At 43.5% G+C, this 23,799-nt stretch overlaps 1 protein-coding gene across 1 annotated transcript; it reads left to right on the forward strand.

Moving 5' to 3' along the window:
* Window positions 1–1,485: 1,485 nt before the first annotated feature.
* gnai1 (guanine nucleotide binding protein (G protein), alpha inhibiting activity polypeptide 1) lies at window positions 1,486–22,427 on the forward strand (the record flags this gene model as incomplete). The annotated part of the gene is made up of 9 exons (XM_083906655.1): window positions 1,486–1,603; window positions 12,705–12,747; window positions 14,397–14,538; window positions 14,727–14,884; window positions 17,399–17,527; window positions 19,306–19,435; window positions 19,545–19,698; window positions 19,788–20,012; window positions 21,183–22,427. The coding sequence occupies 8 exons, from the start codon at window positions 1,486–1,488 to the stop codon at window positions 19,976–19,978; spliced, it is 1,065 nt and encodes a 354-aa protein (XP_083762781.1). The 3' UTR covers window positions 19,979–20,012; window positions 21,183–22,427.
* Window positions 22,428–23,799: the final 1,372 nt, after the last annotated feature.

Genomic DNA, 23,799 nt, shown 5'->3' on the forward strand with positions numbered 1-23,799 from the left:
TATTATGACTTCATTCTCATTATATTATGACTTTACCCTCGCAATATTATGGAATTTTCCCGTAATATTATGACTTATTTCTCATAATGTTACAACTTTATTCTAGGAATATTACGACTTTATTCTTGTTAATATTGCGACTTTTTTTCTCATAATTTGACATCTTTTTTCTCATAATGTTACGACTTTATTCTCGTAATACTACAGCTTTATTCTCGAAATATTACGACTTTTTTAATATTACGACTTTTTTCCCATAATATTACAACTTTATTCTCTTCATATTTCGACTTTATTCTCATAATGTTACGACTTTATTCTCGTAATATTTTGACTTTTTCTCATAATATTACAACTTTATTCTGGTAATATTGTAACTTTTTTATCGTAATGTTACGACTTTTTTCTCATAATGTTACGACTTTATTCTCGTAATAATACAGCTTTATTTTAAAAACATTACCAATTTTTTTAATATTACGACTTTTTTCTCATAATATTACAACTTTATTCTTATCATATTATGACTTTTTCTCATAATATTACAACTTTATTCCGGTAATATTGCAACTTTTTTTCGTAATGTTATGACTTTTTCTCATAATGTTACGTATGTATTCTTGTAATCCTACAACTTTGTTCTCGGAATATTACGTCTTTATTCTCGGAATATCACAACTTTATTCTCGTTATTCTCGGAATATTATGTCTTTATTCTTGGAATATTATGAAATTATACTCGTTATTCTCGTAATATTATGAAATTATACTTTTTAAAATTACAACAAATATTACGACTACTTTATTCTCAAAAGATTTTTTTTTTTTTCATCGTTAAATTCTGAATTTGTTTACTTATCCATGTTACATTCATTAAAAATGTCGATATGGGCCTTTTTTGCACAACTTTCTGTCTCGGTTTATAAATTTAAAAAAATAATAATAAAATAAAAAATTGGCAGTGCTCGCTCTTATTGTGAAAGTCCTCGGCGGAAGTGTGACCGCGGCTGCCGCTCGCGGAGCTGCGCGTCGCCGCCTCTGCCGCTGCCGCTTCACAGCCTCCAGTCAGAGCCGAGAAACAGTCTCCGCCGCAGCGAATGGAGGCGAACGGGTGGGAGAGACTTCTCCGCGGAATCTGCTCGCTTTTCAAATAGCTCTCACACGGACGCTGCGTGGATGTGTTTTGAAAACAAAAAACAAAAACCTTGAAGATATTTTAATCACGTGAAGGAATCTCACTTTTTCTTTTTTTCTTCTTTTTTTTTAAAAGAAAAGCCAAAAAAAAAAAATCGCATCGCTTCCTCCTGAGGAGCTCGAGAAAAAGGGCGTGTGTGTGTATGTGTGATTGTGTGTGATTGTGTGCGGGGCGAAGGCAGTTTTTTTTGTTTTTTTTTTCAAATTTAATGTGGGTATTTTAGAGGATTTTCTCTCTTTTTTTTTTTTTGGACACGAACACCTTCGGGGGTCTAAAGGACAGAGTCGAGGATGGGATGCACGCTGAGCACCGAGGACAAGGCGGCGGTGGAGCGCAGCAAAATGATCGACAGGAATCTGCGGGACGACGGCGAGAAGGCGGCCAGGGAGGTCAAGCTGCTGCTGCTCGGTGAGGACGGGGAAGATGGGCGGCGGGGACCGGGTAGTGGTGGTGGGCTAACTTCGCCCACACCACCATACTCCCTGTATATCTGTGTTAGAGGACAGGAAACGCCACGTTAATGTGCTTTAATGGTGGTTAACGTGTTGTAGTCGACGTTAGGCTCGTGTCAGCCCGAAGAAGAGTTTCAATTCCGCATCGCTAGCTCACTCTTCAACCCCTCCTTAACGAGCCTCAGCTGTCAGCTAGCTCACTGAAATACACCGTTATCTTTCCTGACAACTACACACACTCCCAAGTTTCTACCCCCCCCCCGTTTCTAACATTTTCAGGCACTAAATCTTCTCAAAAATGCCACATTTCCTCTGTCAAAAGCAGCCAAAAACTGGTCCAAAGTGGCCCTGACCTAGCTAAAAAGTTTGTGGAGTCCGGTTAAGCTAATCTTCCCTGAAGGACGGAATTGTTGTTTATTTACACTTCTCTTGTTGTGGTTTTCTGCCTTTTAAAACCAACTTAAAGGTCCAGTATGTAAGAAATGTAGCTATAATTAAAGGTGCATTATGTAATAAATCTAAAGAGACTCAGGAACGATATTCATACTAGATAGAGTTTGTAGCGCTGGTGCAAATTTAGCAAAAAAACGCCTCCGTTTTCACGTTCAATCCAAAATGGCGGCCCTCCAGTAGGATTTACAGGACATTTGTCATCGACTTAGGGTTAGGGTTCCAATTTTCCACGCTTTTTCACCATACCTTTGAAATACGTACATTTTCACCAGGTCTGACGCGGTCGCAAAAATCTGTGAGTTTTTTGGCACGGGAAAATAATAATAATAACTCCTTCAGTCTCAAGATAACAATACTGAGTAATAACATACTGAACTCACCAACAACAACAGTACAGCCAAAATATTAGCATTAAAAAAAAATTTTTAGCGGGCTGCAAATCATGTTTATGTTTTGAAATCATGTTTTGGCATGTGGCGCCACCTACCGCCGTCTACCAGTCATTGCAGTCAGTAGAGTCTGAGCTACATTGGCGGAGAAAACGAAACCCAAAAGACCTCGGTATTTTTAATTTGAGTGTAGTTACCGTTTTTGGCCACATTCTTACATATGGCGTAAAAATGGCTTTACACAGTAGCCTAAATGGTCGGGGTAAAAACCTGCCAGATTGTGAGTTTTTCGTAATTGTGAAGCGGAAACTTACGACTGTTTTTATTGCACCCCAAGTGAACCCTTGTTTATACTCGCGCGTTAAATGTTCGGGAAGTGTGTACGGAGGCGCCTATATTCACCGTGTTGTTCGTAGCGGTATTCGCCGCAACGGCAGGGCGCGTACGACCAAAATATTCAACTTGTGCTGCCTGATAAACGACCGCTGCTTAGCAACAGTAGCAAACAACAACTTTTTGGCGACTACAAACCTAGCTTAATTCAGTGAAGTATAGGATAAGTTATAGTAGTCATTTTGCCACGTGCCCCACTACGACGCATGGACTTGAATAATCGAGCAGCTGTTTGACGTTATATACAGATGTGGAGGTAGAAGCGTGTTCCAGATCCTCTTCACGTTTTTGTTACATGCGTTGTTATCGTCTCTGACATCTCCCTCTGACGGATCGACAACACTTGGCAACACACGGAGAAACGCTGTTATCCTTGTAAACAGAGACCATAGGTGGAAAACTTTTCCATCGGCCCTTCAGGTCGCCGGCTTTGGGAAATGTTGACATGCACACACATGGTATGCGGGTTACCAGGACACAAACTCTGCAGGCCTGTATCAATAGCAGGCAAACACAAACTGACAGAAGTTACAGCCGTTGTTGTTGGACATGTGCGCACCTGAGGCCTGAGCGAGACAAACCCTCTTAACGCCTCCGATTGGTGTTCATTAAAATGATAAAATAACAAGTTTCCAGGGCCAGAAACAATATTTTTGAGAAGCAAGTCGCGTTTTGTTTGAACACGAACGCACATATTTTCCCTGTTAAAGGTAAACTACATTCCTCAGGTGCTTGGGAGGCCAGACGGGGCACGTCGATGGAGAGCGAGCGTGTTGGGTCAAGTTTCTGCTATGCTTCTAACTAAAGGGCGGAAAGTTTGTTTTCGTCATCCTTTTGGTTTTTGCACAGGCCGTGTAGCGTTACTCAACTTCTGTTTTTGGTAGAAAAGCTGTGCACCATGTTGTGCGTGGATGGTGGGGGGGGCGGGGGGGCCCCCACGCGTGGCCGCTTTGGCTCTGCTGTTTCTGTACAGTCTATTCATTGTGACGGCTCTTCAGGTTACTGCCTGAAGTGACCCAGAGGCGGGAAATTAGGGCCCGTAAGATGAGAACACGGCATTAAATATGAAAAAGCTCTGCTGGGGGGCCTCGGCGAGGAGTTTTGAGTCCCGAAGAGTCGGATGATTTGCAAGAAATTCTAGTCAACGGAGATTAAAAATGTGCCTCAGTGGTACGAGGTTGGCAGAGCTGTGGACCGTGGTCGTCCTCTGCCAAATGTGTAAATGAAAAAAAAATGCGGTGACTCGGTGAGCGGCACGTTCGCGCGGTGACCATCTGCTTTTAGAGCCAAAATGTTAATCGCGGGCTTATGTGCGAGCGTGAAATCGTTGGACCACTGTAAGCATATTTAATTTGGCCTGAAAACACAATTGTGTGTGTGTGTGTGTGTGTGTGTGTGTGTGCTCACGGTCACGTTCTAACCTGCTGCTGGCACACTCGGGTGAAACTCAACGCACTTGTATTTCTCATTTAGCTCCACTTCTTTATTTGGCGCTCCTTTTTTTATTTCCTCCCCTGGATCCAATTATCTTACTATTCATGTCGACATGCTAAAATAGATAACAATTTCCCTCAGCCTAATTACTCTTTCTACCGCTGCTGCGGAACAGTCGGACGCTCCTATTTATAAGACTCAGCCTTTGTCATTTTTCTTTGAAGCATTTTTTACCAGCCAACCTGACATGGACTTTTTGTTATAGTTACGCTGAGCGTAGGAGACAATCCACTTATGGATTGGGGCGGATCAATCGCTGTGATTTAGCGTGGTCATCCCCCCCCCCCCCCACCCTCGTGGACAGCGCGAGGGGGAAGATACCGCAGTCCGTGATGAGTGACTCATTCTCAAATCCCCATCAAGGGAATGATGTGGTGGTGGTGGTGGTGGGCGAGGGGTAGAAAAAGAGGAATTGAAAAGTGAGCGAGAGGAACAAGAACTCTCAAAGGAAAGACGTAGAACTGGAATATGGAAGCCGAGGACTGTTAGCAAGAGAGAGAGAGAGAGAGGCAGAGCTGGATGGCGTTGGCGCCATGCTGCTAATGTGGCATCACTAATGTGGTTAGCACATGGTGCCAAACTTCATAAGCCCTCCTTCAGTCCTTGGAGAGCTGCTTGGGCCGGCAGCACGGTCCTCACAAAGCCCCCTTTTTTTATTGACACAAACGTATATTCATGCTATCGATTCGACGTGAGTTTCTGCTTTTCGTTCACCAAAATCAGATATCCGTAAAAAGTAGTGCCGGTCAACGTTAACGCATGACACGTTTCCATGAAGACTGATCTGGAAAAAGTTGCACGTGACGTCATGTCTACGTGCCCAATTAGCTCAGCTAGCTGCACTAGCTCCTTTATCGTCGATTAGCGCGCCACCAGTCGAACTGGAGCGGTCTAGAGCAGCGCTACAAATAACCAGCGTACCTGTGTACTGCATACATGTGCTCATGGAAACGCGTCATGCGGTAATGCTGACGTCGTTAACTACAGTTGGGTTGTACCAAAAAATAGATTCACTTAAAAATCGCAATTCTCATTTACGCTGATTTTTTTTATATATATAAAGAGTAGTGCTGGGCACATTAACGACGTCAACGTTAATGCATGACGCGTTTCCGCGACGACTGACCGGAAAACGGCGGGCGCGACGCCATGTTTCCGTGCCGCAGCACCGGAGTCCAGGCACCGTTTACCAGTTAGCTCAGTTAGCTCCTACAGTTGAACGTGAACGGTCTGTTTATTAAACGAAAAGAGCAGCGCTACAAATAACTAGCGTCCCTGTGTACTGCGTATGTGTTCCTCTGTTTTTAAAGTTTAGCGTTACTTTAGAGACGTTAACGTTCCCAGCTCAAGTGAAAAGATAATCCTTTAAACCTGAAATATCATATAAATAAGAGAGATGTTTTCCACCACTGTCACGTGACCAGGAACATGGGTGAGGCCTGCAGATGGTCTCCATGTATCTGGAGCATCGTGTTTTTGAATTGGCCAGTTATAGCTACCGTCAGAGACGGTTGGAGTTCAAGGTTGCGATGTCAGTATTAGCGTTGGACACACAAAAGTAATATTGAGCCGTCCCTATCAATGCCCCCTGTTATAAAACATCCCTCCTCGTCCTCCTCATTGCCTTTTTCGTACCTAGAGGAACAGAGCCAGAGGGAGTTCCAAGAAGGAAGATGTGTTTGCAGATGGTCGATGGAAAGAAATGCTCTGTAATCAGCAAGAGGAAGAGAGGCATTCAACCTCTGGTTAGCTTGGATTTTCCTAAAATAGTTTGAACCGCTAGAAACAGAAACCAGCTGCTCCAGTGGTTTTGGACGGAGTCGCCTTTTTGGGGGGTGGGGGGGGCGTATCAAAGCAGAGGGGTGTGTAACACGACTCTGCACGAGGAGCAAAGGTTAGGCCTGTGTTTCCATGAAATTCTTCAAGGTCTTTTAAAAGAGTCAAAATCAGGGCAGATCTATGTTCTGCACTAGTCAACATCACCATTCCCCCCTCCCCACAATGACTTTCTTGACCATTAGATCAGTGCTTTAATGGCCCCTTGTGTATTTTCACTGCCAAAAAATGAAAATAACCATTTCCCTCTTAATATAACACTTAACTTTTCAAGAACTTTCCAAATACAATTTGTATATATAAGCTCTACCATACCCTAACTCTCTTCCTCTATGGTCCTCATTGGCCATATCTTGATCGGCTTTGAAGAAGCTCACTTTAACACTTTAACGCTCTTATGAGACTTTTTGAAACGTAAGTTAACAACTACAGTAGAGAGAATCCTATTCCTGTTTACACCGACGCATACTTGACCAATGTCATGAAAGAGAAGCCAGTGTTCTGTATTGTCTTGAACGGCCATGAGAAGGCCTCTATCTCAGTTGCTTCTTTGGTCTATGGCAGCGTTGCAGCACCACATACAGGCCTGGCATATCTACTACAATGCCGTGTTTACAGGGAAAAATACAAAAGATCGTATATCCGCGTGGATAAGGCCTCGGAGTCAAATAGACAACGTACTCTTGGTACGATTCATCCCTAGCTTCTTCCCCACCCTCGCATTGAAATGTGGTTTCAAAAGCCAAATTTGGAGCTGGCAAAAAGTCAAGACTTCAAAACGGCAGTTCACAAACAATGGATTGACGTCACACTGGGTCACATCATTTGTTTAGACTGCAGTCTGTCAAACAATAGTACACGAAATGTGTCTTGAGAACGATCTTGAGGGTATTTTCAGATTTTTTTTATGTCGGTGGTAGTTGTAGTTCCAGACAATAAACTTTTAAACAGCACTAGGACGTCGCTGTAGCTTTCTCTCAACACATTGCTTGTGAAGGACCTCTAAGTGCTAATGTTAGACAGCGGTATGAGGTTTCACCCTCGCTAACAGGCACCTTTTTTGACCTAAAGATGATAATGAGCAGATGTGTTGACGCTCTGAACTTTAATTAACCCTTCCACGCACCGCTTCTCCGAGATCGGCGAAGAAGGGCTACCATATTTTCACAAGTGCTCTGTGGAAATCGAGTGCTTGAACCTTTCCTGGCCCCGGGCCATTGGTTTGGACTCTCTGGTTTTGTCGTCCTCGTGGTCCCACAGGCGTTTTGACAGGAGCCACGCCCTGATGAGATTCCAGGTGTCAAGAGGCCGCGTACGTACGCGAACGCAAACAACTCGCATCTCACTTTAGTCGAGAGACTGTTGTGATCGGATGTGGCAAAGGATTTAAGACACTTTGTTGATGATGTTCACAAGAGTGACTCAACAGTTTTGCACGCACTTCTGAGTCATGTGTTTTACTGCACTGTACGCCGGTGAGTGTTTTCCACTTAAGTGCAAATAAGAGATGATATGAGAAACGGATGCGTCATCCTCTGACACATGATGATGATGATCATCTCCAAAAGTTAGGGTTTGTCGTTTTATTCATAACTGGCAATCCACACATACGGAGCAGCACAGCAGCAGAGCAAGTCGCATTACTAACCGGTTGTTTTGAACTCGACGAGCGCTGAGTGCCCTAAGTGGATTTTTTTTCCCGTGTCCCACATAGCGAGGCACCGTGCCAGAATGCAAAGTGTCTGTGGCATCGCGAAAATGGCCGAGGGGTGCAACTGTTCCAGCTCGTCTCGCCGGCCATGCAGCCTATCTGCCTTAGGCGTGCGATTCCCACAGGGATTCACACAGCTGAGTCTTTGGCCTTGTAGCGCGAGGAGGTGCCACTACGCCATCACACACACTCACACACATACACACATATATCCCCCCCCCGAGGGAGCGCCAGCGCCCGAGTGATGACACATAATTAATATAATGTGTCCTCAGGTGGATCACATCCAATTATAATAGAAGGTGAATGCCATAACTGACTGTACTATCAGCATGCAGTTATCACCGAAGGGAAAGTTCAGACAGATAGTGTGAACATACAGTTGATTATTCATTTTTCTTAATAATTAATGACTCTAAAACTACAAGATTCTTAAAGAAACCTCCACAGAGAAAAGAAACCACCACATGAAGCCTTTAACGCGGCCATTATGATGTTAAAAACGTATCGAGCGGTGTAATGATGCAACAGAAAACCCGACACCATCCGCTTTTTATATTGATCCTCCCTCCTGTAAAGTGTGCTTCCACCCCGGGTGATTCTCCAACGTCCACTGGGACGTTGTTTTCGAGGAAAAAACGTCCGCTGAATTTACAGTGCGTAGGAAGTGTGTTGCGTCTGTATCCACAACAGCTCGACCAGGTAGTGATTGTTGTGGATTTCTTTCCACACAGGGGTGCTATTATGACACAACACAACACGGGCTGCTGCGGAAAATTACATCTTGGTGTACTGGTGCTTCTTTATGACCGGGACCAGTACAGGAACTGCAAGCTGCGGCTGTTGCTTTCCATTAATACTTGGTGATTAAATTGGCGCTTGATTACTAATTGAACAATTGTAGCAGGCCTGGTTTGTTTTTATCGTCAGGAGCTAGGATTTCGCTCAAAGACGGCATCTAAAGCTACTTCTTGGTTACGTAACCCTAATCCAAATGGTCTCCATCGCCCTTCTGAAATTGTCATATTTGTGCACACAAAAGACGCTGCTTTCCATAAATATTTGGTGATTAATTTGGCACTTGATTACTAATTGAACAATTGTAGCAGGCCTGGTTTGTTTTTATCGTTAGGAGCTAGGATTTCGCTCAAAGACGGCATATAAACATACTTGGTAACGCTTTCTTTTACAGTCCCCTAATTACCTGGTATTTAGCTGGTAAATTCATGGTAACACTAAAGTGTTGCTAGGTAATTACCAAGGGTAATAAGATAAGTAAATACAGTGAAACCGTTGCCAAAATACTGGGTAATGCACGGTAATGTACTCGGTAAGTAAAGTAAAACTGTACTGTAAAAGAAAGCCAAGCTTGTTTCCATGTAATTACACACATTTTTAGGGTTAGGTTTGTTAGATTACCCCTTGGGTAAATAGCTAGTAATTAGGGGACTGTAGGTACCTGCTTATTACCAGTTTATAACCCAATAATACACTTACATTTACCATAGTTTTGCCATAGTTTAGCTGTACATACCTTCTTATTAACAGCAGTAATAACACGCTATAATTAACTATATAGTTACCAGGTAAATGCCCAGTATTTTGGCAACAGTTTCACTGTATTTACTTTCTTATTACCATTGGTAATTACCTAGTAACACTTTGGTGTTACCATGAATTTACCGGGTAAATACCTGGTAATTAGGGGACTGTAAAAGAAAGCGTTACCACATACTTCTTGGTTACGCTAACCTAACCCTATCGTAACCCTAACCCTGATGGTCTCCATCGCAGTCTGAAATTGATGTGTTTGTGCACACAACAGACGCTACTTTCCATAAATATTTGGTGATTAATTTGGTGCTGGATTACTAATTGAACAATTGGTTTGTCCTGGTTTGTTTTGGGTTGACTGTTTTTATAGTTAGGACCGAGGTTTTCGCTCAAATACGGCATCTAAAGCTGCTTTTTGGTTACATTATCCTAACCCTAGCGAAACCCTAACGCTAATGGTAGGGAGGGCTGACCTCCGTACCATCTTTGGGGCTAGTACCAGAGACAAAGTTGAGATGTCTTCCATCTTCATGGTTGCATTCAGAGAAGCCAGACCTGTCTCCATCGCCGTCTGAAATTGACGTATTTGTGCACACAAAAGACGCCGCTTTCCATTAATATTTGGTGATTAATTTGGCGCTTGATTGCTAATTGAACAATTGGTTTGTTTTGTGTTGACTGTTTTTATGGTTAGGACCGAGGATTTCGCTCAAATACGGCATCTAAAGGTGCGTCTTGGTTACGTTACCCTAACCCTAACGTAACCCTAACCCTAATGGTACAAAGTTGAGATGTCTTCCATCTTCATGGTTGCATTCAGAGAAGGCAGACGCTGCATGTCAAACAGTCCTTTGCTACCCAGCGTGAAGTGGCCTCATCAAGTAGCAAGTGTCAGAACGACGAGGCCTGAGTTTAAAAAAAAAAAAAAAAGGAAACTAGATTTGTTATATAAGAGCAAACCATCTCCTTTCTGCTGACAGGGGTCACGAGGTGAAGGATAGCAGTGGTTTTTTCTCTACTTCCTCTTTTTTTACTCCCTGTGTCCAGAGCCAGTGATGTTTACGTAGGGAACAACTGCTCTCAAGTGGCTTGGAAAAATGTCCTCCTCCCCCGCCAGTGGCAGCGTTACGCCAGTGGCAGCGTTACGTCAGCGGCGACAACCGGCCAATTGCCTCCCATATACGTCTCTGCTGATATGAGGACACTGAGTGCACATTAGTGGATCCGAATGGGAGTTTATTGTGGCAGACGTTTAGGATATAATGAATTCGGTTGACAGCGAGGACGTGACAGATGGCTGTGGACTTTGCCGCGATTCACAGAAGCCCACGTCCTCCAATTCGACTTGTTACAAATGCATCAAACGCCAGCGAGGAGAAAGAGCCCGCGGATGCATAATGCATGACGGAGTCAGCATGTCACACACACACACACACACACCAAAAAGCCTTCTCAGGTGACTGTAGCCCCGCACTAGAGATGTCCTGGATATAACAAGAGCAGTTGCCATGGCAAACTGTGACGTTTGCAAAAAATCCGCAAAGCAAAATGCCGCGCCGACGCTCTCGATTCCCTTCACGCTCTCCCCCCTTCCTTCCTTCCTCCCTTCTCCCCATCGTCTCCACGCTCTTGCTGTTAAAGCGTTGCCGATGCCTTGTTGGTCAACGACACAGCGGTCAATCTCATCAGCTGCCGGCACTAAACGCTTTCTCCACCCCTGAGGTGACACCGCCCGCGCGTTTTAACACCGCGTCGATAATAGTAATCGGAGCATTAAAGTTCCGGCGTGTAACAATATTCGGTATCAGATACTGAGGTTTGTAAAGACACACACATACTGTACACCATTAATGTTAAGCGACCAGATTGTAACCTATTGTTATTTTAAGAAAGGCAAAACAGACGACAGGTAATTTCGGGGGAAAAACAGCATGTGAATGATATCGGTATTGGTAGATACTATTGCTGCAAGTAACAATTATATTATGATGATGTTCTCGAATGTCTTGTTTTGTCCACAAACCAAAATTATTCAGTTTTTAATGATTTCTTTGTTACGTGGAGCAAAGTAACCAAGAAAATATTCACATTTAAAAAGCTAAAACTGTCAGAATTCTTGTTTTAATCATGGAAAAAGCTTCAAACCGCTTAATCGATGATCAAAATAGTTGACGATTTCAGCTCTCGTAGATACTGAAGGCTGCAATATTGGTATCCGATACCAAAAAGTCCCAAGTGTACAATGGCTTCAACAATCCAAATTGATGGTTTTCGTGAGTTGTTTCGTATGTTTCGTGAATACAGACGGATGGATTGGCAGAGTGAGAAAGTCGCCAAGTGTTCACACGGAAATGGCCCGAAACGTAAACAAACCGATGTTTCTTTGCTCCACGTAACAAAGAAATCATTCAAACGGAATCAGTTTGGTTTGTGGACAAAAACAAGACATTCGAGGACATCGTCATTTCCAGGTTTGACAAATACTGATCAACGTAATAATTTATTTCCCCTGGTGTCGTCTTCTGTTTTTTTTTGTATAGCGTTACAGCACCACTTACAGTGCGGACATATGTACTACAATTTTTGCGGATACAGAGAAATTTCCTGAAACGATGACGTCTTTATTGGGAACGTTTTGGAAAAAGTTTTTTCCGACTGGACGCGACCTTAGAATCAGAATTGTATATGTACTTTAGGCTTTTCAAAGGCCGCCGTCTTGCAGTTTTTGGGTTTTATCGGGATTAATCAAGTTAATCGGTTCATAAAACGCCATGAATAAAATTGATCAGTGTTTCCCAAACCTGGAAACGATGATGTTCTCAAATGTTGTTGTTTTTTTAATTCATAGTATCGATTTCTTTGTTATGTGGAGAAAACCTCATTGATTATAAAATGATGAATCGTTGCAGCCCGACATAGTTTGGAATCATTCACACAAAGGTCGGGCGATGTCGATGACTCGGCAGTCATGTGACCGCAGCATATTAGAGCCGAAATTCCCTCGAGCTGAGGCCAAAGCAGAGGTTCAAAGACTCTTAACTTAAAACACACGCACACACACACACACACACTGTTGTTTCTCAGTTCTGCTTTGATGAAGTGGTTTAATTTTTTTCCGCGGGGTTTTTCCTCGACCACGTTACATCACTGTAAAGGCAACAGTTGCGTTAACTTGAAACATTTACACTCCTGACTAAACTAAACTAAACTCCTTCTGTCTCCTGCAGGTGCCGGGGAGTCGGGGAAAAGCACAATCGTCAAGCAGATGAAGTGAGTTCATTTCCAGCTGTTGGCGTTGAATCACGCTGCTCACTGAACAGCCAAAACAAATCTTTTTACCCTCTTCTTCGAGGGGGTGGAATTGATAATGACTTCCCTCATCAGATTAGTGTGTAATGGCACCACACTGGATGTTATTTCACATGATGTTGTTTTCCAGCACACAAACGGCACCGAGCGTCCCCGTTGGGCTAGTATTACGGGCTAACGGGTACCATCTGTAATGCATAACGCATAACGCGTCAGACTATGGATGATGCGTAAACACACGCACGCATGTTTTTCTCAGATGTGTATGGAAACGGTGAATCAGCACACGCATACGCCAGAGGTGACACACTTTCATGATTTTATGAAAGTGCTCTGCCTCTCATATTACTTTTTCTCTTGGCTGTGTGTGTGTGTGTGTGTGTGGGGAGGGGGGGTGGTTTGCAGTCCTAAATCAAGTTAGTTCAAGTGCACTGAGACGTCTCTCGCCCTCAGAGTAATTTATTTTCTGGAGAGCACGCAGTTAATTCGGTGTAATACAGCTGATAACAGATATACACGTCGTGAACGTCGGACGAAAAAGACCTCAAACAACTATGAATTAATGGCAAAGAAAAAACTACTAAATCAAGTCGTAAATTAAGTCCTTTTTCTTGCAAAAAAAAAACTTGCAGTGCGTTACCAACAGTGGTTCCCAAACTAGGGGTTGGGACTCCCAAGGTGGGCCGCAAGATGCAGAGACATGGTCCGGAGAATAATTTTAAAAAGTGCAACCATTGAAAATGACTGAATTATTACGTTTTTAGTAGGGCTGGGCACGCTAACGCCGGTTAACAGCATCAACGCTAATGCACATTAACGCATGGGGTCGTTTCCATGACGACTGACTGGAAAAATACGTGCACGACGTGGCGTTTACATGACTCCCGATTGGTAAAACGAGTCTACAAATTACCGCTAAACTTTAAAAACAGAGGCAAACATACGCAGTGCGCAGGTACGCCTGTTATTTTTAGCGCTGCTCTTTTCGTTTCATGAACAGACCGCTCCAGTTCGACTGTAGGCGCGCTAGCGGCGCTAAAGGAGCTAACCGGTAAACGGTGCCTGTTCTCCGGCACGTAAACACGACGTCTTTTTCCGGTCAGTCGTCATGGAAACGCGTCACGCGTTAGCGTCCGTTAACGTTGACGCCGCCAACGCCATTAACCGCCGTCAGCGTGCCCAGCACTAGTTTTTAGACATCGTTCTTACAAAAGATTTAAGCAATTGTGGGTAAATTAGACGTAAAAACATACACATTGTTGATTTTCTTCCCCCCCGCAATTACCCACCGCTAAGTGGATTTTGACGGAATAGAACGATAGACGGCATCAGTTGCGACGCGTTTGATGTCTAGCAGCGTCCTGTCAAGCGTTCTCGCTCTTATCCTTTGATTATCGGTTCAACGATTACCTCCATTACACAAAAGAGTTAGGTGGATTAAAGGCACGGCATTCCAGCCTTTTAACAGGCGGTGCTAAGCTCACTCAGGAGGGCATAAAAAGTTGTTCAGTCGGCAAAATGTGCATTTTCTTGGTCAATCTGCGTCATCTGGAACAGTTTAAGTCAACGTCAGCATCGTCACTTTTACTCTCCCGCCTTCTCCTTTGCAGGATCATCCACGAGGCTGGCTACTCAGAAGAGGAATGCAAGCAGTACAAGGCTGTCGTCTACAGCAACACCATCCAGTCCATTATCGCCATCATCCGAGCCATGGGTCGCCTCAAGATCGACTTCGGAGATGCCGCGCGAGCTGTGAGTGGGGGGGAAAAATAAAACGCGCTGTATGCTCAGCGAAATCCTCGAGGGAAAGTAGCACAAGAAGTTCTCTCAGCACGTGTCTGTGGTTCAGCCTGACGACAGATAACAGACGACGTGTTTATTAATCTGTTGATTGATTTATAGCCTGTTGACTCCACCCTTTTTTTGTGTGGCCGCCCCAGGATGACGCAAGGCAACTGTTTGTGTTGGCGGGCTCGGCAGAGGAAGGCTTCATGACGGCGGAGCTCGCCGGCGTCATCAAGCGGCTCTGGAAGGACGGCGGCGTCCAGGCGTGCTTCAGCCGCTCCCGCGAATATCAGCTCAACGACTCGGCGGCATAGTGAGTCCCGCAAAAAAACAAACACGCTAACGCAAACGCGCAAACAACCGAGGTAAAAGTCGCAGGGTTTCCCCCCCCCCCCCCCCGAAAATCCGTATATAAGATGAGTAAATGTCCGTCACTTTGAAAGCTTCCACTGTGTACGAATTGGAGACATCTAGTGGTGAGACTGCATATCGCAACACCGCGACTTTTCCCAAACTTCTCAAAACGGAGTTAGAAAGTGCTAGACGGATAAAAACAAATGGAAACTGGAAATAATAGCATAATAAAAACACTAAAATTGACTGTATATATATATATATATATATACAGAAATTGTTTTTACCGAACAATTTCCTATATATATATATATATATAGGAAATTGTTCGGTAAAAAAAGATCTTCTCCGTCGTGTCAGTATATCGCAATATATGATTCTGCAAATACTCAGTATTTCGCAATGTCTGGACTTCATGGAATCATGAGAGCAACAAGTGTACGAAGTTTGGTTAAAATCGGAAACAAAAAAAACAAAAACAAAAAACGCAATTTTGGCCAATTTCTTTCGCATCAAAAATTTCCCTAAAAATCCTCAAGAAACTTTGGAGTAAGGCCCATCCGACCATTTTGTCTGGCCATGACCCGACTTCTGGGGGGCGCTATAGAGCCCTGAGGCTACGTACGGGTTCGTGCCCTATGCCGCTATCGCATTTCTCGCCAATCCGACCTCCGTGCCAGATTGCAAAAAGTTTTAATCCACGTTAACCCCATCAAAAATGACCGTAAACCCACAGATTACATCTATCCGAAAAATCGAAATTTCGGATTTTACTCAGCCGTTTTGTACACTTACACCAACAAACTTTATGAATAATATGTTTAATTTCTCTCGTTAAACCCTAACCCTTAATTAAATGAAACACTTGGACCTTTAAGGTCAAAAAGTCTCGGATCGCTGCGATCACACAGAAAGTCCAGGAGCCAAAACACACCGTCGCCCGGTTAGCAGAATGCTACAGCGCTGCTGCGTATCTGTCTGGACTTTCAGACTGTCAATATTTGCCCTCCTCTGCCAAACAAGAGGAGCAAACGGCTGGCGAGAATATTGAATCTTTGACCTTCCGCCTCGGCAGCGCAGGGACATTTCGCTTAAAAACGTGCAAAGGAAATGACACAAATGCAGAGGAGGGGGATGAGGAGGAGGAGGAGGAGGTGGAGGGAGAGAAGAAAATCTGGTGCTTTATGTTTTCTCACCTGGCCTGAAAATGGTATTGTGCAAGAGCCCTTGGCAGTGGGAACCATCACAAGGCAGCTCACGAGTTCAGTTGTTGGCAGACGAGCCATTTGCCTTGTTTTGTTGGCAAAGAACAAACATTAGAGTTGACGCACAGGGACGAGGGGAAACTTGCACTTGGTGGCCATTTTCTAATTGGTTCCTCTAATCCTGCTCTCCGGGGGCTTTTCGTGAATAAGAAACACTATTGTTAAGCCCTTTGCCACTTTTTTTCTCTCTTTCCTTCTTCACTTAATACCTTAGAAGACAAACAAAAGGGCTTGTTTGCTTGAAGGAGAGATTATTTTTCTGTTTGTCTGACGGAGAACCTCAGGTCGCTAATCTTTCTCCATTTGTCGGCAGCAGCCTCGAGGTGTTAGCTCGGGTCACGCGACGCCTCGGATACACTCGTAACAACAAATGAGATGTAACCATAAAGTCTTACTGAGAGAGAGAGAGAGATAATTAACAGTAGGATTTAGCTTCTGTTGAAAGAATATTGTCTCGGGCTTAAAGGTCCAACAGTTGCAGAATATATAGAGGAACCTATTTGCGCATTTTTAGGGTTAACGTGCATAAAAAATTACAAGACCGACTCGTCTGAGCACGTTTATTGTACCAACGTTAAAAAAAACATGTCAATCTGCACTAGATACATCTAAAAAAAACAAAAAATGGTAATTCCTGGACTTTAAATTGGACAGAAATATGTCCAATTATCACGTTTGAATAACCCAAATGAACAAATAAAGCGCACCTATCCTCAATACAGCTTGTTTTATAATGCAAAACTATGGCAAAAATGTAATACCTATCGTTAAAAACCACATATTTCACACAGCTCCTGTTCCTTAGACTCAGGAAAACCTCACTGAAGACTGTAGCTCAGATTTAAAGCCCAGGACCTGTTTGCTATGAGGCAACAGCTCTAACCGCTAAGTCATTGTGCAATCATGTCTAAATTTAAAACAGACGGGATTTTTTTCTTCTGGTATTGTCCTGTTTTTTTGTTTTTTTTAACCTAAAACATATTTTTTCTATATGTACAGTGGCTGATTTGTGCCAAACTTAGTTTCTCGTCATGCCTCGCCTTCAAAAAAGGGTAAAGCATAATTAACATATCCTTGAAGAAAGCGCCAGGAGTGAGATTGGCTGTCGACACACTTGACCTTGATTCGTCTAACTCACATTCTCACCTCCACATTTTCTCCCCCCCCCCCACCCTCCTCCACCCCTCTGCTTTGCGCCCTTCTCTCAGCTACTTGAACGATCTGGACAGGATATCCCAGGCCACCTACATCCCAACCCAGCAGGACGTCCTGAGGACCCGCGTCAAAACCACAGGCATTGTGGAGACGCACTTCACATTCAAGGACCTGCACTTCAAGTGAGAATTTCCTCCACTGCAACACTCTTTTTTTTTTTTTTTTTTTTTTTTTTTAACGCAGTGACTTAATTAGGTTTCCTTCCTGTTTCTGACTCATTCGGCCTTCATTAGGAATTCCCTTTGTACGCGTCATACAGCTGTGTGTCGTGACGCAGCGGCGGTGATTCACTTGACACGGTGTTGAAAAACAACGGGCGGTGCGCTCGGTGATGATGTCACGATGGCAGAGTTTAAGTAGATGATGATGTTGTTTACCACGGAAAGTCAACCGTGGGCCGTTTTTCCGCAGAAATTCATCATCTCGGCAGGTTTCGCGTTTGTGTGGAAAGCAAAATCTATGCAAATTCACACAGCGGCTGTTGCGTAATCGGCTTCATACATTTGTTTGGTAAACGAGCTCATTCAACGGCAAACTGGGTTTATTCTGAGCTATAAGTTGACTCTGTAGATGTGAAGTTAAAGAGATATAAAAGACATCGTGTAGAAGAACGATCAAGCAAAAACCTTGAAAATGTATTTCCAGCAGTGACTTTTGTAGTTTTTCCTTTATAAGTAGACTTGTTCATGAGCTGCTGTGGCATGAAAAAAAGGGAACGTACAGATATGTAAGTGAAGGTAAGGTGATAAAGTCCATCAATACCAATATTAGCGAGATACATCTCTGGCAAAATGTTGGTTAGCCTGGTCATCCAAGTATCTCAGATTAACAATCTTCCCATACTCAATCCCCAGCTTTGATACTCTGTCGCGATCCATGTGACGTAAATGTCATCATTTTCCCCCATGTTTGAGAAGATATGCGAAAAACATATGCGTACCCAAAGATTTTGCGACTATCCCGACTGTGCAAGCTCGATGTAGCGCAACGCCACTCGGTTCAGTTCTCATTTTGGTCAAAGACGAAGAAAAGAACTCCTAGCGAGGGTATGCTTGCATTGAACGCTAGACTGATGCTCATCCAAGTGTCCTAGATATGCGATCTTCTGATACTCGTACCCCGATTTGTGTAGAAGACGCACAGGGAACCTACACAAACATTGTACAAACTCCATGTAGCACACAACCTTTGCCTGTCCCCTTGGTTGCGTGTTCTCCGTTTGGGCAAAGAAGGCGACGATGATCATGGATCCTGTTGAGGAAATGTTACGCAAGAAGGTTCGCCAGTAACTAGCTACCTAGCAAGAATGACATGCAAATGGTAAGAAACTCAAGGCTGCTAGAATGGAATTTGAGATGGACTAGGCATGCTAATCCAAGTGTCTTAGATTTGGGATTCTGATACTCTTACCCCATGGCCCATGAAGATGCATAGCGAACCTCTGCGAACCTACATTAGCCCGTACCCAAAGATTGTGTGAAAGCTATAAGTCACTTCCTCTTCAGAATCCGTGTTTCATCTTTATTGGGTGTTCACAACTCTGTGTAGACATTTGCTGGACAGACGAATGTTCTCTGCTTCACGGAAACAAGTTCTGTTTTTTTAATCGTTTGTGACAAGACCAAATCAGCTGTGGCGTCTCATTACGTTTGCCTTAGGGTTCCCGAAACACTGCGTGTATTGTCTTCTATGTACAGTGGGGTCCTTTTAAAATGGGAAATAACATTTGCAATACAAGTTACTGAGTAACATTCATGTTTTTCTCTTGGAAAAATACATAAATTCAGTTATATTTAGGCCCGTGATCTCAACTCCCTAAAGCAGGGACGTCTGGAAACTTCAACACCAATAAATTACCAATTATTGCTTTAATTTCTTTCTTTCTTTCTAATACTCCCAGAATGTTTGATGTTGGCGGTCAGCGATCTGAGAGGAAGAAGTGGATCCATTGCTTCGAAGGTGTGACCGCCATCATCTTCTGCGTGGCGCTCAGCGACTACGACCTGGTGCTCGCTGAGGATGAGGAGATGGTGAGTGGTTCTACCACGAGACTCCAAGACAAAGGATCGGTTCTCCTTTTAAAATCATCCGGATTAGGGGAGGAACAATGACCGATTCTGACTTTCTCCTTTCCCGCAGAACCGAATGCACGAGAGTATGAAGCTGTTCGACAGCATCTGCAACAACAAGTGGTTCACGGACACCTCCATCATCCTCTTCCTCAACAAGAAGGACCTGTTTGAGGAGAAGATCAAGAAGAGTCCTCTCACCATCTGTTACCCAGAATACGCCGGTGAGGCTTGGCGGCATGTGTTTAGAACGTCTTCTGATCATTGAGCCAGAAATGTGAAAAGCTAAAACATTCTCAAATGTCCATCCCAGGCTCCAACACGTACGAGGAAGCAGCTGCCTACATCCAGTGTCAGTTCGAGGACCTCAACAAGAGGAAGGACACCAAGGAGATTTACACCCACTTCACCTGCGCCACGGACACCAAGAATGTGCAGTTTGTCTTTGACGCGGTCACCGACGTCATCATCAAGAACAACCTGAAAGACTGTGGTCTCTTCTGAGGACGACGAAGAAGACGACCCCTTTTTTTTCTTGGTAAGGAACCTACGCACTGGTCACTACTTCATGAGATGCAACATCTCCAAATCCTGCACTTTACCTTTTTAGAGTCGGTATCGTACGTTGCGTACCATATCAAGCGTTACCCTGCCTTTTCCACTTCTTATCTTCATCTTCCATCTTTAATCTTTGCTCGTCCATGCCCTGCACGTCCTGTCCAAGAGTTACTACCTCATGACCCTACTTCATAAGATGCAACATCTCCAAATCCTGCTCTTGACCCTTTTAGAGTCATTACCGTATGTTGCGTACCATATCAAGCGTTTCCCTGCGATTCCCTCTTCTTATCTTCATCAACCATCATTAATTTTTTCTCGTCCAAGCCCCCGCATCCTGTCCTCGAGTCACTACTTCATGACCCTACTTCATAAGATGCAACATCTCCAAATCCTGCACTTGACCTTTTTAGAGTCGGTATCGTACGTTGCGTACCGTATCAAGCGTTACCCTGCCATTCCCACTTCTTATCTTCATCTTCCATCTTTAATCTTTGCTCGTCCAAGCCCCCACATCCTGTCCTCGAGTCACTACTTCGTGACCCTACTTCATGACCCTACTTCATAAGATGCAACATCTCCAAATCCTGCTCTTGACCTTTTTAGAGTCGGTATCGTACGTTGCGTACCGTATCAAGCGTTACCCTGCCTTTCCCACTTCTTATCTTCATCGTCCATCTTTAATTCTTCAATCTTTGCTCGTCCATGCCCCCACGTCCTGTCCTAGAGTTACGACTTCATGACCCTACTTCATGAGATGCAACATCTCCAAATCCTGCACTTGACCTTTTTAGAGTCATTATCGTACGCCGCGCACCGTATCAGGTCTCATCTTCATAGTCCGTCCTTAATCTTTGCGACCGACAACCAGGGCTCATCCACATCCACCCCCACGTCCTGTTGACATGCTGTGGACATGTGCGTCTCCAGATGTCCAGATCGTGACAGAGTGCGTGGGAGTTGCTGAGGAACCATAGTTTTGGGGGGGGGGGGGTAGTCTCTCGCAAATGTTTAACAAATTAGCCGCAATTGGTTTGTGTCTACAAATCGAAGCATTTATGAGTTCACAATCGGTCAAAATGTAATTTGTAATCGGTGCCTTTCTTTGTTTCCAGGCCTAAATAGGTTCTTTCTGGTCTTGTGTCCGCAGGCCGTGGAGCCAGCTTATCGTCCATCTTTGGTGGGGAAGAGGAGAAGAGTCGGGAGGATCAGTCACGGACCAGTGCTGTACTATATGCCACTTTTAACAGCTTTATTTATGTTTTTATTATGTCTTGGAACATTTTTGAAGTAGCCTTACGAAAAGATTTTGTGTAGAGCGTTTGTATCATTGTAAAAGCGTCACAGCAACGTTTCACATTTTTGTTTCATGTTTGTTTTTTTTAATTTCATCTGTTTTTTTTTTAATTTTCGAGGACTTTTTCTTCTTTTCTTTTTCTTTTTTTCGCTGTTCCTTCTGCCGCTGTCTCTGGAAAAGGAAAACTTTGCAATTGGTGGAATTTCTTCTTCTTTTCTTCCTTACCTACAACGAAAAAGGGAAGAAAAGAGGCACAACTCTCGAGTCCAGTTTGTTGGTACTTGTGCCTTCGCATGCCTTTTTACTGCGGTCGTAGTCCTAATGCTTGTTCTGTTGCCTGCTGAATTGTTCTGAACGTTAAAAAAAAAAAAAAAGAGGTTAACTGTTTTCATACGTTAGTGTCCCCCGCTATCTTCTATGTGCACACCACTGAGCTGTTGAGAGGAGGAAGATTTCCCTCTGGTCTAAAGGTACATGGGTCTCCATGGTGACCACCATGTAGCCTCCACAGTCCAACTACCCCACCCCACCCCCACTATGACAATGGACGGCCTTGCTGGCCGATCACACAGTACAATACTGAGATGTATATTGTTACATTCACCCCCACAGAATATGGGGCTCTGGTTTTTAAACGGTGTATAAAAAAAAATATCCATTCTTCGCGAAAAACCATTCAGAAAATGGTCGGCGAAGGCACTGAGCTCATAATACGCTCATTTGTGAAAAGTACAAAGACCAGAGTTGGCACATTTTACTGTATATTTTAATGTATTTTGGAGGCGTTTATGGCAGTGAGTGAGGAGGGGGGGGGGAATACTGAACCACCGAAAACAAGTCTCTCGTGTAGATAAAAATGAGGTCGGAATCGTTTCAATGTTCGCTCGCGCGGTTTCGACGCGGACCATTTCAGAGCGGATGATCCGCGGAGATCGTGATGGAAATAAAAGGTCAAGGGAAAATTGGTCTCCGATTATCATTATTATTATTATTATTACTATAATTTTTTTAGATCAGCACCACTTTGCCAAGAACATTGGCGATAAAATGCGGTTCCGGATCTGTTCCTATAAAGAAAAACTGCCACAAATATCAATGTATGTGTTATGTTCTCCACAGACGGAGGATCTTTGTAGACTCATCTCCCTTATTTTGCTAATAAAAAAAACAAGTACAAACCATATGCAGTCGCTGTATCCTTACGCACTGAGTATGTATTGATGGCAACAGAAGCAATTTTACTCTAATTAAATTAATAGCCGCATTACTTGGCTGTATTATGAATACAAGTGTCATGCAACTGTCCCATGCTCCCCTAATGGATTCATTTATCAGTCTAACCATCTGCTAATGACCTGCGAGTGTTTCGTTGTGTGTGTGTGTGTGCTCTAAGTTAACCTCCTCTATCGCACATATCTCAAATACAGACACCAGAAAATGTTGGGGTTATTTTTACGTCATTTTCTCCTGCTTTGGACTCTTCTGAAGCGGCGTGGTCATCACTCCCACGACGAGTCCGCCGATGTTCTACGTTTTTTCGTCACGAACCGAGACGCCTCGTTATCTCACGCATGCGATTAGAGCCGCGTTGTCAGCTCTCCGTCACATTTATATTCCGGCGTGGCCTTTAAAAGCGGCGCTAGCAGCAGAGCGCTCATCGCTAAGCCTTGTTCAAATGAGACGCCATCATGCGTGTACAATTTGGCCACAGGAATAAGGTTGATATATGTGTCATGATGCAACCTGTTTTATTGTTTGCTCATGTGATGTAAAAGCCCTCCTGTGTATGCCCGAACGATGAATATGGGACGCTAACGCTAACGGAATTTGCATTGAGCTGTGACGTGAATAGTAATGGCTGACTTCCTAAACACACCACGACACAACTCGGAGAAACTTTACCTATCATTCAGAGTCTTGTTAATGACCACCTGGATAATAGAAATCCAGTAATTACTGTCCCTTTTCCCTCCAGGGATGGATCAATACCCTTTTCTGCTAGGTTATAGAGTTCACCAGCTAGTCAATTTTACATCTGGATAAGTGTATAATTAAATAGATTTTAAAAAAAAGAAAAAAGATTTAAGGCAAAGAAACAGTGAAAACTATGCCAAAAACACAATGAGCTAGCTAACTAGCTGCGAAACAATGTAGCTAAATTCTTCTTCATATGGAGCAACTAGCGAGCTTACATGTAGTCGATTTTTATTAACAGCTAGCATACATGTGGTCAATTTTTATTAACAAATTGATAGAAATAGGATCACGCTAGCTGTTAACCTCATATTAGTTTTAACAGTAGCATAATTTTCCTGCTTGCTATTACCCCTTTCAAACTGCTGAAGAAATCCAAGCTAAATTCCTCTAAATATGGAGCAACAGCTCTCTTACTGTAAGCTAGCCTCACATGCATGCATACGTACATTTTTTTTATTAACAAATTGACAGTTACAGAGGAGTAGGATCACGC

Source organism: Microchirus variegatus (genome assembly GCF_963457635.1).
Source record: "Microchirus variegatus genome assembly, chromosome: 20".
Taxonomy (NCBI): Eukaryota; Metazoa; Chordata; class Actinopteri; order Pleuronectiformes; family Soleidae; genus Microchirus; species Microchirus variegatus.